The following is a 19,294-nucleotide window of genomic DNA, read 5'->3' on the forward strand; positions in this document are numbered from 1 at the left end:
GGGGCGGGGTGGAACGTAATAGTGGCCATGCAATAAGAACATCCTCAGAGAATTCTAAGGACACCGGAAGGCTATTGTGGCTAGACTGTAACGAAGCCAAGAAGAAAGTCTCAAGAAATGAGATCAGTTTGGCTTTAACTAAGTCCATAAAATACATTTCAGGTTTTATTCTAAGTGGATCTGGAAGCCTAGAAGATTTTTAGCAAGAGAGGAGTATGATCTGGTTTCTATTTTAACAGGATATCTGTAGATGGCGAAACCGAAAGACTATTTAGGAAATTATTACATACATAATGCTACATAAATTATCAGATGAAAGATAATGGTGGGTGGGTCTATAGTAGCTTTGTGGAAGTAATAATAGATTCTCAAATTTATGATACTTTATGAAGATTTGCTGATGGATTAGATGTTGGATAAAAGAGAAACTTAGATTTCTAAGTGGAAAAGTTACATAGGCAGTTTAATAAAACAACCTGGAATTTACATTAGAAGTCATGTCTACAGATGTATATTTGGGAATCACCAGTACATTGATGGTATAAAAGCCATGAGACTAGATATGATTGCCAAGAAAGTGATTTTTTTTAAATTAATTTTATTGGGGTGACAATTGTTAGTAAATTTACATAGATTTCAGTTGTACAATTCTGTATTACATCATCTATAAATCCCATTGTGTGTTCACCACCCAGAGAAAGTGATTTTTGATGGAGAAATGGAGTGGTCTAAGGATTGAGCCTAGATTACAATGTAGGGTTGCCAGATAAAATATAAAATATGCTCCATTAAATTTGAATTTCAGATAAACAATGGATAATTTTAGTGTGACTATATCCCCAATATCGCATGGGGCATACTTATACTAAAAAATACTTACTGTCTGAAATTCAAATTACCTGGGCATCCTGCATTTTTATTTGCTAAGTCTGACAATGCTACTCCAATGGTTAGAGGTCAAATAATCGAGAAGGAGCAGCCAGTAAAGTTAGAGGGTGTGGAGTCCCAGAAGCCAAATGAAGAAGGTGTACCCAGATGCCCGGTATCTTTCAAAAATAGTCATTTTCTCAAACAATTCTCAGAAGAACATCTCAGCTATTACTGCAAGAGATGGGGGCTGAATGAACCCTCACTCAAATTAATTCAACTGGAAGAGCATTACTTTTATCTACTTTACATATGTGGGTCCATGTAGCTTTCATTGCAATAAGAACTTTTCCAGCTGAACAATAAGTTTGCAAACTAATGAGCAAGGGAATTCATACAATTTGAAACAGATCAGTCTCTTTGGGGTTGAATTAAAAAGACACAAGCAAAGGAAGGCATAAATGCTTTCTTTTATTCCCGTATTTGTATTCCTTATTTTTAGTTTCCAGCTTATCATTGAAGAGTGTATAAAACAGATGGGTTTTGAACTAAATCAAATGAGAACAAATGGAAATACTGCATCTAATAAGAACAGTGCAGCAATGGATGCAGAGATTGTATTAAGACCACTCATGGACTTCTTGGACAAAACGTAAGTTTTCTACCCAGTTTTCTCTTTTGACTGATATGGGCTTAAGGAAAAAAACTGTTTTCTTCTATGTAAGACAGCCTTTTTAAGGCTTCTACAGAAATGCATGAATTCAGTAAAAACAAAACACTTGTAGTCCATTACTAGACTACAAAAAAGAAGGAGTGATTTTGTACAGGGAAGAAAAAGTGGAGAGGAAATAAACACTGGTAACCAAAGAGGTTGCTGTTCTGAGTGGGGGACAGTTTTAGGGTTTCATGCTCCTCAGATAACATATTTTTGGGAAACTGGGTAAAAACAGTGAAGAGATTAAGAAATACCAATTGGTAGTTACAAAATAGTCATAGGGATGTAAAGTACAGTGTAGGAAACATAGTGAATAATGTTGCAACAACTATCGATTTTCCCCCCAAATAAAAATAACACCTAACCAGAAAATAAGCCCTAGCATGATTTTTCAGGGTGCTCATAATATAAAATAAGCACTAATGCATCTTTTGGAGCAAAAATTAATATAAGACCTGGTCTTATTTTCGCGGAAATATGGTCGGGATTATTTTATATTATGAGCAGCCTGAAAAATCATGCTAGGGCTTATTTTCTGGTTAGGTCTTATTTTCAGGGAAACACGGCATTTATAGTGCCAGGTGGGTATTAGACTAATCAGGGGTCACTGCATAAATTATATGAAAGTTCTAATTTCATAAGTTTGGAGTCAGGTCAAGGCACCTATGTTTTAAAATGTGTCCACAATTGGGAACCGTTATCTAAAGCAACCAGAGACACGATTTCTTAAACAGTGATACTTAAAACCAGAACTAAAGGAAGAAGAGAAAAGCAAAAAATAATTTTGAATGCCTACTAAGGGACCAGGGTTATAACTGGTGGTTTACAGATGTAACCTCATTTAATATTGTTGTGGCAAATTAATTAATACCAAAGGGAACAAGATAAATAAGAAAGACGCAATACCTTTCTTTAAAGATAAGGAAGCAAAAAAGAGGGAAAACCTCTTCTATATATTTATGACTTCTATTTTAATTCCATTTCCCTTTGCTTTTAATCTTACTTCAGAAATAAGATTAATGTTCCTATCACTTTAATTTCAGTACTTGTTAGACAAATTAAGTCTTATTTGCTGTTCTCTATGAGGAAATATCTAGAAGATAGGTGATCAGGTAATTAAATAACTTAGCAGGAGGTGGGCAGGCAAGTGGATATAGAAGAAAGAAGTAGCTAAAGACGAGAGGAAGGGGGGGGTGATAAAGGAGGAAGAAGAGAAAGGAATACAGGGAGAAAGACTTCTTCATATCTTTAGTTTCTTAATGTAGATTTTTATCACCTAACTTCCTCTACAACCTCTTGTAATTTTTATCTTTCTGTATGGCTTTTTTCTGTGGACAACACAAGATTGGATCCCACAAACACGCCACAGTTTGGTTGTGAATGTGATGATGAATGTAGAGTAGGAGAAAGCAAAATCCTAAATCTCTTAAAGCTCCTACCAGAATGCCTTCTGTTTTTAGAACTCTAACCGGTAGTGTGGAGATATGTCATTTATCATTAGCAAGACTATGTATTTTTGTAAATAGTGTAACCAAACATTGTGGAACCCACAGAAAGTTTTAAGTTATCCTGATACTGTCAACTACTAGCTGAGGGACCTCAAATCCATTTCATCATCTATAAAATCGGGCTGATGCATAATGTGGGTGGACCCTTATTTTTAGTATATTTAGATTCTTTACTCAGTTTTAATTGTTTCTTAGAATTATACTTTATTATATAATTATATATGGAAATTATATATAATTTCTTTTAATTCTTAGTAGAAAGACACATTGTATAAAGATAGAAAAACATCTATGAGTTTTAAAAATTTGTGAAAGAGATTTAAAATTTTTGGAAAGCATTATTATATGAGGCATGAAGAGTTGCCGAAATTTTCAGGCTAATTCAGAATGCATAGCCATACAGCTACTTTTTAGGGGGGAGTTCTAAAAAATAAGGTATTAAAAAATTAGGTATTCCATTCTCAAGGAGCCAACAACTTTAGGTAGAAAAAAAATAAGAAAGGTTTGCAAATAAAAACAATAAGGTATGACATAATAATCTCCTGTTCACACTATGAGTAGAAATTCCATTTGAGTTAGGTCTTTAAAGGTGGATAGGGTTTGAATGTATGGAAATGAGGGATGGGCATTCCAGGAGGAGAGAGAAAAGCTGGATAGGTTTTCATGAAAATCTGATCACTTATATTTGTATGACAGGAAATCGCTATGGCCAGCATTGAAAATTTTCTGGTTAATTGGTTCTGTGATCAGAGACTCTAGACATCTCAGGTTCCAAAAAATATGCTTTTTAGCTTACATTATCAAGTTGGTTAACTGACTAAATTAAGAAAGCAGTTGTTAGATGCCCAATTTGTTATTGTTGTAGTTTTTGTTGTTATTTAAAATGAACAGTAGAGGGATGAAAGTCTTCAAGGTGGCTTTGAGAAAATCCCCTTAGAAATTGTGTTGTAAATATATAGGCTCTCTTTGTCTTTGTGCAGCCTAAGTAAGACATCTATTTGTTTATGTTTCATTTCTCCAAGACTTCACCACTCTATAAAGCAAGCTATAAACTCTATTTCCAGCTGGCAGAAATCCCATGTGGAGCTGCAAACATGTCAACGATTTTATACCTTTCCATTGAGTTCCAGTCTAAGCAGGGTTAGTTAGCATGCAAAGTACATGAGCTGACCATAAAATCAAAAGCGATTCTTAAACTCAGACATTTTGAAAGTGGAAATTCCACATCTGCTGCAAAATTGGCAGATTTGTTGTTTCTCAAAACATCCTAGGAATTTCAGAGAATAGTGTCTGTTGTTCTGCTACAACACATCTGCTGGCTTCCCCTCGATGTCCAGATGATGAATAGTCACTAATAGGCTAGAAATGCTATCTTGAAACAATGGTTTCTAGTGGGGCTATGGATTCCACAGATATGCCTCAGGGATCCCCAACTCTACTATTCATCCAGAGGAAGTCATTTTCATGTATTCTATATGTTAGAATAGTATTAGGAGAAATACTTCTACATGAAGATGTATTTTGGAAATCTCTCCCTTTGCTTTTCACATGTCACATGCCTTTAAATATTAATAATTATTTTAATTATTTAAATATTTATTATATATTTAAATATTTAAATTCTGTCTCGCTCAGAACCAGAACCCAGGTTATAATTTCTGAGTCCAAATGCATACACAGTACTTAGCAGCACTACAGGGAGTCATACCCTGGCATATGACTCACGTTTGGCCCTCTGTGAAACAGGTTTGATTAGCTCTTATTAAAGGAGTATCAAAGAGTTCAGTATCATATCATGGTACTTTCAGTAAATATTTATGCAGCACTATGTCTTCACATCCTGCCCTGCCTTCATACACAAACACATTTATCAAGGATAGCATGGGGCTTTGGATGACAGACTGGATTTAGAGGAAGAGAGCCTGACTTTGACTCTCAGCCCTCCCGAGCTTCACTTCCTTGGACAAGCTCCATAACCTCTCTGAGCCTGTTTCTGACTTCTAAAATGGACATAGTAATATATGAAAAATATCTGCAAAAGAGGTTTCTAAACTAACATGTTGTTTAAATGCTAGATGATGTCACCTTCATTATCCCACCATCAGAAGCATTTGTAAGAGATACCATACACTAATTAAGCTTGGTAAATTTGGAATCTAAAAAAATAAAACTGAACTTGAAGAAACAGAGAAGAACTCTGGTGGTTGCCAGAGGTCAGAAGTCAGGATGAGAGGTGGGGCAATAGCTGAAGGTAGTCAAAAGGTACACACTTACAGTTATAAGATAAATGAGTCCTGAGGATATAATGTACAGCATGATACCTAGACTTCATAACACTATATAGTACATGTGAACACTGCTAAGACAGTAGATCTTAAAAGTTGTCAACACAGGAAAAAAAATTACAACTATGTGATAGGATGGGTGTTAACTAAACTTATTGTGGTAATCATTTTACAATATATACATATGTATCAAATCATTATGTTGTACACCTTAAACTTACGCAATGACATTACACTTATGCCAGTGACATCTCAATAAAACTGGAAAATAAAGTTGGGAAATTATTGCTCTCGAGTAAAGTTATATGCATCTTCTCCATCTTGTGATGTTGGTTCAGTGCCAGGTAGTGATGAAAAGGTGTTTCCTTGGTGTTTGGCCTGCACAGGAATATGGAGCATGGAGTAAATACAAGTTGGGAATATAGATGAAAAAAACCATGTACGTAATTTGGGAGCCTTGATGACAACTTAGGAAATGGTTTGAGGAAAGAAATACTCTGAATTTATTTTCTACCAATTAGATAATTATCTAATGTATAATGTGGAATAGATTTTTGATATTATTTTTTTTCAGTAAATGAAATTTAGCATTTGAAAATTATAAAGGCCTATTTAGGTATTTGAATCTCAGTATTGAAAAATGTGAATTTCTGATCAATAAAATAAGTTGATACCTTGATGTGAAATTTATAAGTGATTATAAGTATTATTTTATTTCAGACTAAGTCTCTCAGCAAAAATTTGTGAGAAAACAGTTCTGAAGAGAGTTTTGAAAGAGCTATGGAAGCTAGTTCTTAACAAAATAGAAAAACAAGTTGTTCTCCCTCCTCTAACAGATCAAACAGTAAGTATTTTATAAAGTTTGATTTTTACCTTCAATGATACATCTAATTGGTTTTTGTTTAAATGAATGGTTTTAATCCAGAAGAAATATTGATTAAGTCCATTTTGGGAAAATAATGTTTGGTATACAATATCTTAATAATGATCATTCAAATAATATTTTCCTATAGAAATCAATTTTAAAATAGTGGCAATAACAGTCAAACTTCATCTCTTGAAAAAAATGCATAAAAGTTCTACTTATAGAGTTATCTGGTCTATACACATAATATTTTCATGTAATTTTACTATGCACTCCCAGGGAAATAGATTTACTGTGTTTCTTCCTGAAATCTTACAATTCAAGAAGATAAATCCAACAGTGTCGTATGGATTTTTTTCATCTTTACATTTTGCTTTCATCTATTCCCTTCCCACTTGGATGTTAATACAGGAGACAACTTTTAGTGTATTTGAAGCACATGATTATACCATACATGGTGAAATTTTTAAAAAATAGATCAATTGGCAACAAAGTTATACAATGGTCAAATGGATAGACAGTGCCAAGTCTCTCAGTTCTCATATTCTGAGCTAAACAAGGGGGAAAAAAAATCCTTAAAAGCACCTGTTATGTAGTAAGTTTTTTTTCTATGAAGAAGACAGGTGATGCAAATAACGCATAATTATAAACCAAACTAAACTAAAATATGTACTGATGCCATTAATCATGCACACTTAGTCCACATTTATCCAGTGAAATTATATAGAAAATGTTTTCTTCTAAAGTGTTCCAAGATGCAAAGATGCATGTTTTTGTTTATTTACTGCCTGGCAGTGCATGATAAAATATAAATTACTTTGAGTTTTATTTCATGCCATTAACGTGTGGTATAATCATTTATAGCCTACATATATGGGTAACCAAACATCATACACACACACACACACACACACATTTTGTTCTGCTGTAATACATAATGCCTTTCTGCAACACCAGTTAGCAACCATGTAATTGGTCCATGGGGAATGATGTCAGTAAAATCTGGAATATGGGTTGGATTATATGAAAATTGTCCTAGGTGAGAGGCTCTGGAATATAATAGAACAGCTATAAACTTCAGAAAAGGAGAGCACCCAGCTTCGCTACTACACAGGTGGGAGCACTTTTATCCCTATGTTTTCTTAAAAATTTGAAAAGCAAGGAAGTCTCCACTTGCCCAATGGCCTTCTAGCCAGAAAGATATACTTTGCACGGCTCTCACACATGTCAGGTATTCTCCCCTGTGCTCAGATCTTCACTTCTATGGATCATTTCAAGGTATCCTCTCAACCCTTAATTTTACTCTATTCTTTTGTTGTTTGTTTGTTTGTTTTGTTTTTTGGGGTTTTTTTTTTTGCATTTTTGATATGCCTTGAGGCAGCCACCAGCCTCACTAAGCAACCTGGGAGCTGTCTGAACTCTCTCCCAAAGTATCATTTATTGGTTTTGACAGTTATTTGATAATAAAATTACATGAGCTTTGACTGTCCTGCCCACTGTTTTCCCCCTGAGCCATACTATTTCTAGTGTAAAATTTTATAGAATAAGAGTTTGTTTTAAGAATACATACATAATGTTATAACAGAAATGCTATATACAACATTTCAGCTTTGATATAAGGTTTTCCCTAGGAAAGCTTACCATCACCTCAATTTTCTCTAGTGTTGAGATCTCTAAGTATGAAGCTACATCATTCATTCATTCAATAAATGTTCTTTGAGCTTCTGCTATGTACGAGACACTGCCTGGGTGCTGGGGATAAAATATAGGCAAAAATTAGGCATGGCTGCTGTTCTCATGAACTTTGTAGTCTTTAATTTCCTAATGAATATACAAGCTCCACTAAGAAATGGAGAATTTTACTCCAGAATGGCTGATTTTCCTGACTGTGAAAATAATCTAGACTGCTAATGAACTTAGCCAAATTTAAATGTCTGTCACATTTACCAACAGACAAGCCTCTAGTTTTTCATTCTAGTAGTATTTTGGATGATTTGTTCTGTTTTTCAAACTCTTTCCAGGACCTTCAAGTTCCAAGAAAAAGCTCCAGCTGAGGGTAGAGTTGAAAGGACAGGTCTCTGGTAGTTTGTACAGCATTGTGGGAGGAGCAGCTCCACCTTTTTCAGCTCTGTATCTTGAAATTTTGCATAGATTTATTTTGGGAAGGAATGAAGTAAGGGAGTTGCCTCTATTAAAAAAAACTGATAAAACATAAAGATAACTGATTCATCCTTATGCTACATTAAACTACCTACATTAGCAGCAACGCATTCAGTAACTCAGACTTGAAATTTTCAGAAGTGGAATGCCTATAACGACAGTTATATTGCCAGCAATGCTAGATATCTTTGACCCAATCTATAAGACAGACCAATTAAGGGCATCTGGCATAACAGTCAAAAATATAATATGGAAATAAATAAAACAAATTCTCTTTTGAATACACTTCTACTGTGACTATTACTAAAGATCTTAAGACTGAGTCTTTCCTTTTTTTTTTTTAATGTGTATAACAAATTCTCTTTTGAATACACTTCTACTGTGACTATTACTAAAGATCTTAAGACTGAGTCTTTCCTTTTTTTTTTTTTTTTAATGTGTATCTTTAGGGACCCCAGATGATTTTCATCGCTGCTAAAGATCTTGGACAATTATCCAAACTGAAGGTAATAAGAATTTTTTAAAATACTGTTTCTGAAGAGTTATGAACTAACTATAGCTCTGCAAGAAACCATCCTCCTCCCAGTAGTAGTATCGAGCAATGCAGGGCTAAGAAGATGAGTGTCTGTGATCTCACCGTCTGCTTTCATGACGTCACGTCAAACTTTAGGGACTAAATTTTGCTTTCATGAGGGACTAAATTTGTGACTTTCATGAGTCACGTCAAACTTTAGGGACTAAATTTTGCTGTTTTACTTTCTGCCATATTTCTCACATTTTCCAATTGGTAGGTCAACTGGGAATTTGGGGCTTTGTGTTGTAGCATTCAGCATTCCTACTTTGGGAATAAATTACAGAATATATTTTCTTTCATATACTAAACTGGCTTTGGGTGCATAAAGGCAAAATGGAATGCTTCATAGAAATCCAGTAAAATGTAGAGAAGTCTCATGGGCAAAAATTTAATGTAGGAAAATGAAACTCCTCAAAGCAGATATTAAACTTGTCATTGTATTCAACTCCATTATAAACGGGAATTTGCTGACTACATAATCCCACCTTTAATTATTGCTTGACATTCACAAGACTTTGCAGTTGTGCGGGGAAGCCCAGTTTCTGTCCCTTTAGGATAGGAACTTAACCGGCTGAAATATATATTGTGCTTCTGTGACTGGCTTCTTATTTCACTTATAATGTTCTCCAGGTCTATCTATGATATCACACATGGTAGGATTTCTTTCTTTTTAAAGGCCAAGTAATATTCCATTGTATTTATAGACTACATTTCCTTCATCCGTTCATTCATTCAATGTACCACGTATCAGCCAACATTGTGCCTCTAGTTGAAATACATGTTTTTGTTTCATTTCTATCTATTAGAATATAGTGTAGCATGGGAATGGGTTCCAGACACAGACAATCTTGGTTCCAGTTCTACCTCAGCTGCTTCCAAATATGTGAGGACACTAGCCAAAGTATTTAACCTTTTTAACCTTCAGATGTGGCATTGGTAAGATGCAGAACATTTCAACATTTAGTTCATAGGACTATTGTGAAGATAAGTGAGACAATGCATACACGACCTTTGCATGGTAACTGCAAGGAATATGCCACCTCACACTCACAGAAGGAGCTTACTTGCTGGCAGCTCAGAGTGAGGTATCACTGGGATTGTTTTGTGTGTACAACACAAGAAGAGGATAATCCATTTGACCGTGTAATTACTTACTGAGACAAAATAGGTGCCCTATAATTTCAGAATCCTATTTTATCACTTACATTATCCCCTTCCTCAGGGGAAAATAAAAGCCAATAATCCATTTAGAAGATATAACCGTCATCAAAAATTGTTTCTTACAGGTATTCAGTGATGTTGACAGTTCAAAGGGAAGGTAGAAGGTAGATGTCATGGCCAAACTAACATTTTGTGTTTCACATCTCTGTTTTTAATCCCTCTTTATTACATCCCTAAAATTTCTAGTTTCTACTTTGAAAAATGGATTTATACAGTGTTGAAGTTTCTCATATAAAACCATGAAAGTGAAACAGTGTAGTATCTCATTACAAAAGAAATGGCCCTGGCTATGTTTCTAGCATCTGTGTGATGTTAGGAAACATACTCCATCTCCCCGAGCTTCAGTTTTCTGAATGGATCGTTATATCAGCTAGAAATGTTTCAGTTTCAGATGATGGAAAGCCATACTAACATAAGCCAGGAGAGAATTTATTGCTACATGAAACTATATAGTCCTGGGATAACCCTGGTTTCCATCACTGCTTGATTAGGACCTCAAATGATGTTATAGAACAGAGACTCACTATCTTTCAGCTCTGCTCATTCCTTATTTGATGTATTGCAGTAACAAACCTCCCTTCCTGCTTGTAAAATGGTTGTCTCTGCTCTATGACTAACATTTTTGAACTTGAAATTGTCTAGTGAATTGATGCAAGGAATTCCAGTAAAGCCCACTGGCATATCACCAGCTCTAACAGAGTGTTATCACCAAGCCTAAGCCAACCACCATTCCCAAGACTGGTGAGTGCCATATGCTACTTTGGCTTAACTCATATACCCAGCCCTGAGTGGGAGGTGAATTCAGCCCTGTTGAAATCTTATAAACTCTGAGTGGGATGGAGACTGGCTCCCCAGAGGGCATATACATGCCACATGGGAAAAAGAGTCCACAGAAAACATAACAGTTTAGGTCCCTTTGAAGCCCCCAAATTTCTTCAATGAGTTTTTTTTTTTTCAATTGTAATATACTAAGAGAGAATTATGAATAAAATGTCCTCAAAGTCTTATTTCACCAACACTGAAATAATCTGAAGGACTGAAAATTGAATCTTGTTATTCATAGGTTATGGAAAAAGACTTCGTTCTGTATCATAGTTTTCTATTACTGACTCTTGATTTTTTTATTTTTTAAATTATTAATCCATTTAGTTATTATTTGAATTACAGAGCAATAAGGTCTCTAAGGTCACATGCAAAAACTTAAAAATCTAGCCTTCATAAAGAAACTTGAAATATTACAAAGCTATTTTCCCTTATTTTACAAGAAGGTCAGTACCAATGTTTTGGCATTTTGTTTGTTTGTTTCATTTTAAACTGTGGGTCTTTATATTTTTTACATTAGTTTGAAAGGAGATTTGATCCACTGAAAAAGTACGATTTAAAATAATTGTACTAATGGATAAATTTAGAAATCCTACATAGAAATATTAACAAATAACAACTCTACTAAAAGAACACAGAATCAAGAAAAATATAACAATGAGGGAACTATGATTTTGGATTGATTCATAAAGCAAGTATTTATTCAACAGTTTGACATATTTTTTTATTACCTCATACTTCTGGAACTTCATATTGTATGAATATATGTATAACCAACTATTACTATTTAATGGGATAAGATTTATTTGTCATAAATTCTTTAAAAAATATGAATACATCTTCATGGACAAGTGATTCAAAATCAAAACCAATTAATAAAAATACATCCGAGACTATGAGGTTACTGCAAGCAAGCAGTAACTCATTGGACAATAACATTGCTATCCTCTTTCAGAGACCCTCTTCTCTGAATGAGCTGTTGTTAAATCCCAGAAAATTGTTTTTAGTAAGTACTATATTTTTCTACAGCTCCACATATATTACTTATCAGCATCTACTAAAAAATAATGTGACCACATTGTAAAGCCAGTCAAGACTGAAGCCAGATTTATTTATTATAAAATATTTGTATTTACTTGCCTTAAAGTATTTCTCCTTATAATTCAGCAAACATTTCCCATTACTCTTTGAGTCTCAAAGGGTATTTAATATTCCTCTTTAAAAATATTAAATGGACTCATGTGATTGAGTTGAAATCCCTATATCAGAGAAAGATGCAGCGAGATGCAGAATTATGTACCATGGATCCATGAAGCATTGTACCATGGTTTCAATAATATTGAAAGGAGTATGATTCCATTTAAGCCTATTGAGCCCTACAATATGCTGAAGAAAGTACAATTCAATTACCGAAAATATATCAAGTGCCTAGAAGGTGATAATTTTCTAAGAGAGGCACTGAAAGTCTATAGAAGTAAGAGATTATCTTCAGGAAGTTGTGGCATCTACTAAATAATAGAATAAGGGCTAGAATGGAACGATGAGCCCCTAGTTGTGATTGTACAATTTGTGCGTTGCATAGAGTGCCTGGCTGAGGTTGAGAATTATGGTTGAAATAAAGCCCATGTGCCACTTGCCAAGCCATATGTGCTGAGGCGGAGATGTGCCCCACAGAAAAAGAGACACCTTTGATTACTGACCAAAGGCACTGAACCATGAATCAAGCCAGATGTTCTCAGAACTGTGTCTGCCCCCATCGGCTTTTCCTCTAGTCCACACAAAGGCACCTGGAAAACTTAGAATTTAAGTTCCAAGAGGACAAAAGTCTTTCTTTGTTGAACAATGTGTATCAATCATCTGGAACAGGAGTACGGGCACATAATGAGCACTCAATAAATATTTGTTGATTCTTACTGACTAGAATAATGCTAGCCCTGAGGAGAGTGTATTAATTTGAGAGGGTAGAAATTTTAAAATTTTCTCTTAGACAAATTTCTATTCTCTTTATTATTGTATTCATGTTTCTACCATCATTTCCATAAATAAGCTTTGAATAATGGGTTGAGGCAGGCCACAGTGAACAATGAGGAAAATCCATTGTAAAACATGGACATCAATTCTAACATCAGTTCTAAAATATTGAAAAATGATTTTAAAATATTGAAAGTATCCAGACTCAACTTCAGGCAAATTTTGGGGGCTTTTTCTAGTAATGACTAAGCATTAAGAGGATCCAAGAAAGAATAAATTAGAGGCTTTACTCAAAAGTAGTTTTTATCGGTAGTAATTTAGAGAGGCTAACATTCACCTCTTAAGTCCCTTCTAATATTGACTTTCCTTAGTGTTATTGAACATAAAGCAAGAAATTAAGGTGAAAAAGCTTTGACATACATTTTCCAGGATTGTCTTTTTTTCTAACATACCTTCTGAGAAAAAAGAAAGATATATATGAATCAAAGTACTTCCCTTTAACTAAACCATTTAACATTTCCTCTTTTGGCAAAATGGATATTTATTAAATATAGGACAAAATACTCATCTAAAAAGTATCCATAGGAAGAATATATTTCAAATAGGAAATCTTTGCGTATGGGGATTATACAGATATCGTTTGAAAATAGTTGTTCACTAAATGAACTGGTTATTTTATAAGCAGTTGTAAACCTGTTTTCCAGGAGCACATGATTCGAGAAGATGCCAAGGGCCTGACGCCCAGACAGTGCGCTGTAATGGAGGTGGTCCTGGCTACCATCAAGGTGAGGTGATATTGTCCCTGGATATGCATGCAGAACCCTTGGTGTGCCCTCAGAGAACGGTACACCAGATGCCTATCTGTAGAGCTGTGCTATGGATACAATAGACAGTTGGATAGGTACGTTTTCAGAGTGTGTCAGATTCAACCCATACTATCTATTACATCCATATTGCTCTGCCCTTGTACTTGCCTCCTTTGTCTATCTCTAGAAAACATGCATGAAGCCTGTGTTGTAACATATGTTTTCAAAGAAAGACATGTACTATTCCCAAAGCCCAGTTAGAGAGACGCTTCAGGGGATTTGGAGTTAACAGAATTTCTTTTTTATGTGTTCTATGCTTGTTGAAATGGTTTTTAAAAGATCAATCTTCTCCCCTCTCTTAGAAAGCGCAATAATTTAATTTTCTGCTGAAAACCCAAAGGCATTATGTTACGTGCATTAGTTTTTCATAGCCATAGATCGACCAAAAATGAGTGTAGTATAGGTCAAACGTGGACACAGGTCAAAATTTAACTTAGAAGTTCTTTGTTTTCATAATTATATACTTAAATTTTATATTTACATGTGGAAGTTTATTAAAAAGTGAAAAATTCATTATCTCCTGTATTTAAGCCACATCCAGTGTCTCCATGCTTCATCGATTCTCCAGAATATGTGAACAGTGTAGTAAAAAGCATCAGCTACCAGGAGATGTTTGCAGAGCACAGGACAGTCTCACTGGATAGAAAGAGTCAGGACAATGGCATTCATTAAAACAGAGTTTGACCCGTATAACAATGGGCCACCTTCACAAAACTGTCATCTCATAGCTTTTGTTTTGCAGTGTCAGCACTTAATAAGAGGCTATCTTTTGCTTCTTCGATGTCAAAAATAGCAAAATGAAATCTGTGAGAGTTTTGTGACACCTCGTGGAAAGTGGGGAGTGTGAATTTGGACAGTGAGATTACAGAAATGGAGTTTCTAAAGATACAATAAGAGTGTTGTCTGAAAGTATGGAACTTTTGCAAAGTAATTTTGAAGAAAAAAAATGGAAAACATGAAAAAGAAATAGCAGGAAAATAATGTAAAACCAGTTCTTTTTAAAAATTATTTCCAAAAATATAAATAAGAAATGACTGACCTTTGGAGTTACAGCAGTACTAATAGCTATAGACATGGAAATGCTAGTAGAAAAAGTAAGAACTCTGAAGCGCACCATGAAAAGGAAAAACAGTAAAAAATTTTAGAATCTGAACTCGGCCCTTCATGGCTTTTATTAGGTCAGTGCATGACTTCGAGAGAAAGGAAAATGTATTCTGTGAAAATAGGTTATGGCATATAAAGTTTCAAGCTCCTGTCATACAAAGATCTGGCTCCTGTCCCCAATCCCAACATTTCTCTAATTCTTGGTCATGACACATGACCACCACCTGTAGGCCAAGCTCTGTCCAAGCTCTGGGACAGTCCTGATCCCCAAGAACATCCCCCTGGATCTGCATCTTGACAACTCAGCTATCCCATCTTCCCATCCAGATCGTCTGTGATGATCTTTCAATTCATCCACCAGACACTTGCCTATCTCTTTAGCACTTACCTGATGTCCAAGATCCAGTCAGTGGATCTGTGTCGTTATCTTGTTCTTCCAGGACTGGAGTCGGACACTGGTCCTCCTGAGCCTCAGAGTCTGAAGTTAGGTCTCCAGCTCCCCTATTCCCCAACTTCTGTGGTGCCACCTCTTTCTCAGATATCTCCATGCCAGGCCTGCTGTGCCTGCTATTAGATTCTCTTGTCCCTGTGTTCCGCCCACCTGCCAAGGCATTCACCTGATACCTGCTTTCAATGGTCTTGTCGTCAGTTAGCCAAAGCTAGGACTCCCTTTATCTTCTCTGCGTCTGAAATTTGCCCCTAGTGACTGTACTACCCAGTACTAATTCTGCTATTGATTACAAAGAAATTCAGGAGAACGAGAAATACTGCCGTGTTTCCCCGAAAATAAGATCTAGCCGGACAATCAGTTCTAATGCGTCTTTTGGAGCAAAAATTAATATAAGACCCGGTCTTATTTTACTATAACACCGGGTATAATATAGTATAGTATAACGTAATATAATATAATATACCGGGCCTTATTTTACTATAAGACCAGATACAATAGAATAGAGTAGAATAGAATAGAATAGAATAGAATAGAATAGAATAGAATAGAATAGAATAGAATAGAATAGAATAGAATAGAATAGAATAGAATAGAATAGAATAGAATACCAGGTGTTATATTAATCTTTGCTCCAAAAGACGCATTAGACATTAGAGCTGATTGTCCGGCTAGGTCTTATTTTGGGGGAAACACGGTACTTAAAATAATTGTAACCCCAGTGTCTGCCTGGAGCCCAGTAAAGGGAACACTAGAAAGTAAGCAGAGACCTCATAAGAAAAACGTTCTTAGAAGCAACGTACGCTACCCAGACTAAATCCCAAAGGCTGCCAAAGAAATGAGCCTTAATTTCCCTTTAGCTCAAGTTAAGCAAATAAGCTGGGAGTGAGAAAGGAAGAAGGAGAATGTTACGGAGTTTGTAGGACATAGACTGAAATAGGGTTTTTCATTTTTTCAAACATTTTCAGGTATGTATATCATCTCACCTGAACCTTATAAATATCCTGGGTGTTAGATAGGTCAAGAATTATCGTTTACATTTTATAGATGAGAAAACAGAGGCTAAGGGAGTTGCAATTGTTTGCCTAAGGCCACAGAGCTGCTAGTCATTGGCAGAGCTCAGAAAGAACTCCAAATCTAAGGTCAGTGTCCCTGCTTCTATGTCACATTATTTCACTAAATGTTAACAAACTATAGGTAAAATACAGCAGGCTAAAATTGATACTATTTCTTCAGAGTGATTAGGTCTTTCTAAGTTAAAATACTATATTTCAATTATTTATTTTTTAATTATTTAAAAATAATTTAAAATCCTCGAACCTCTATGCAAGTTTTGATAAAAATATTAACTCTCTTAAATAATAAAAATTTTATTAGATTATTTTGTCACACCAGTCACATGTAGTTTCAACTATAAATAGGAAGGGTAGAACATGGTACAAGTAACAGAAATTCACCTGCCAACTCAGCCAAATCGATAGTATTTAAAAATAAGAGTAGACAGGTAGCGCTGGGAATGAGGCAGATAGCTGACAACTTAATCAGTATGTGCAAGCGAGTCGAGAGGCCAGTTGGGCAACCCTAGTTTGAAGGGGTCCTAGCTTAGCTTTGGAATCTCAGACCACATCTTAGGAGGACTCAGGACTGCTGTGGGATTCCCTGAAAAGTGGGTTTCTTTCAAAGCGAAACCGACGTTTGTCCAACAGCAGGTACTCTTGACATGAGCATGAATCCCAGGTTGAAGGAAATTCTTATATCTTGAACAATCCTCGGGTTATTTTATGATAAAGTTTAAAATACCCAGAAAAAAAAGCTGGCTGGTTTTATGTTTTCCCACTCTTCCAAATTCCCTTGGAATACTTGTTGTTGGGACCTGAATATGACACTCTGCCATGCGTGCTGCACATGTATTTGATTTCACGCAGTGGCAATACAGAGGTTTGAAAATGATAAACATGTGAATCACGACTCTTTTTGAAATCTGTATTTCTTGGTAAAAAGGAAAGTATTTGGACTAAATATGAATACTATTCAAATATAGTTTTGGAATTTACTTACTGCTTTCTGACCTAATCCTATATAACACCGTTTCTGATAGTCAGGATTCCAGATCTATGATGTTATGGCTCTGAGGTCCTTACCCTGAGTAAGGTCCTACTCCATCCTGCTTTCCGTTATTCATGAGGCAACTTTTGTTGGCTGCTTCTCAGCATCTTCTTTTTTAAAAAAGTCATTTTAAGTATAGTTTTTGCATTGCTTAAAATTCAGCTGCTCACGGGAACGACACAGTACATTACCTAGTCTGGAGTATTGTACTTCAAAAATTATTATTTGAAGATTTATTTTATGTGGAAAATATGGTGAGCAGTGAAGAGGTGGCTGGAGATAGACTCGTCTTGACTTAGGAACAAAAATTGTACAGTTGATAAAATAAAATAGATGGGGACAAAGTGCTGAGAAGTGCAGAAAGGCTGATGAATTCTCTGTGGATGTCTAGGGAACAGCTTTCTAAAGAGGAAAATTGGGGGTTTGGAGGATAAATTGGGGAAAAGCTCAGGGCAAAGCCATTATAGGCCTAGAGGTAAGCATGAGTGAAATGTGAGAAGGTGTGGGTAAGCCAAAAAACTTCATAGTCTAGTGTAGTGGAACATAGCATGATGGTTGAGCACTTTAGAGAACAAAAGAGGAACATTGGATTGGAGCAAAAATACTGAGGCTTAAACATAAAGGTAAAGAATCTGAACTTCAGTTTGTTGGTAAAAGGGAGGGGATAGCCTAATCTGATCTGATGTATAAGAGGACTCCAGTTGTAAAAGAAAATAATTTTTTAAATATCTATCAAACATTTTTAAGTAAACCTTAGTTGTTAAAAACAGGTCAGTATTTTATCTAAGTTTACAAAATGAATTATCTGCCTAAGTTTACCAAAATTATGATTCAGGTATTGTAAGGGGAAAAATGATGTTGGGAAATTGCCACCAAAATAATATGTTACCAAAAAGTAAATTCTCCTGCAAACTCGTGAATAAATATTAGCATGTTCCCATCAATCAGTAAAAACAGATTGGGAAAGACCTTCAAAGATATGATAACTCTGAAGAGCTGAAGAATTTAGAGAGTTTTTTAGTGGGATTATAAAAGGAATGTCTTGCAAAGCATGCAGGCAATATTTATTCTGATTTTTTTTTTTTTTTAGCAGTACTATTTTTTTGTTTCACAAAATACAACCAGGTCTGAAGTGCTCTATTTTTTTGGCAATTTCGTGAAGAATATAAGAAACAGAAAAAAAATCTCTGGATGTTTTTCAAGATAAAGAAAATGATACTTCATACGCACATAGCTCTTTCCAACCTGCATTCAGATTTGGTAACAGTAGCCCTCACCAGACACCTTTACATTAGGAAGCCAACATATTACTATGAAGAGTGGAAGCCTTTGCAAATATCAGAAAATGAATATCAATACAAATGTAAATAAAATATTTGAAACTATGTGGGTATTATGTCACTGGCAATTAGAATATCAGAATGGTGGGTGCTTAAGAGAGAGAAACGCAAGTGTGCATGTTACTGTCCTCTCCTATGAGAATAAAAATAGGATTTAAGGGATTATTGTCAGAAAAGTAAATGTTATCACATATAACATAATTAAAACAGTTCTTGTCATATAGAAATCTCTTCATAAAAGAAACTACCATGTTTCCTGAGAACGGGTTTACCTTGCAAGAGCCCCTTTCTATTATTAAACCCACAATCCCACATACTCTGCAGCAACCAGGTTTTTCGTCACTTTTCTCAATAAACCTTTTATTCTCTCTCAGTGAAGTTATTAAATCTGATCCTTTGCCCCAAGCAATAGGTCACGTGCTTAGGTCTTCTGGCCCTTTGG

General features: G+C 35.3%; 1 protein-coding gene across 1 annotated transcript in view; it reads left to right on the top strand.

Annotated features, from left to right (window-relative positions):
- Positions 1-19,294, top strand: part of UNC13C (unc-13 homolog C) — a 497,972-nt gene that overhangs the window by 425,000 nt on the left and 53,678 nt on the right. The window contains exons 26-29 of the mRNA XM_081047963.1: positions 1,370-1,519; positions 6,096-6,219; positions 8,850-8,906; positions 13,693-13,773. Of these exons, the coding sequence (XP_080904089.1) occupies positions 1,370-1,519; positions 6,096-6,219; positions 8,850-8,906; positions 13,693-13,773 (412 nt within the window). The remainder of the gene's footprint in view (positions 1-1,369; positions 1,520-6,095; positions 6,220-8,849; positions 8,907-13,692; positions 13,774-19,294) is intronic.

This window comes from Rhinolophus hipposideros (genome assembly GCF_964194185.1).
Source record: "Rhinolophus hipposideros genome assembly, chromosome: 5".
NCBI lineage: Eukaryota > Metazoa > Chordata > Mammalia > Chiroptera > Rhinolophidae > Rhinolophus > Rhinolophus hipposideros.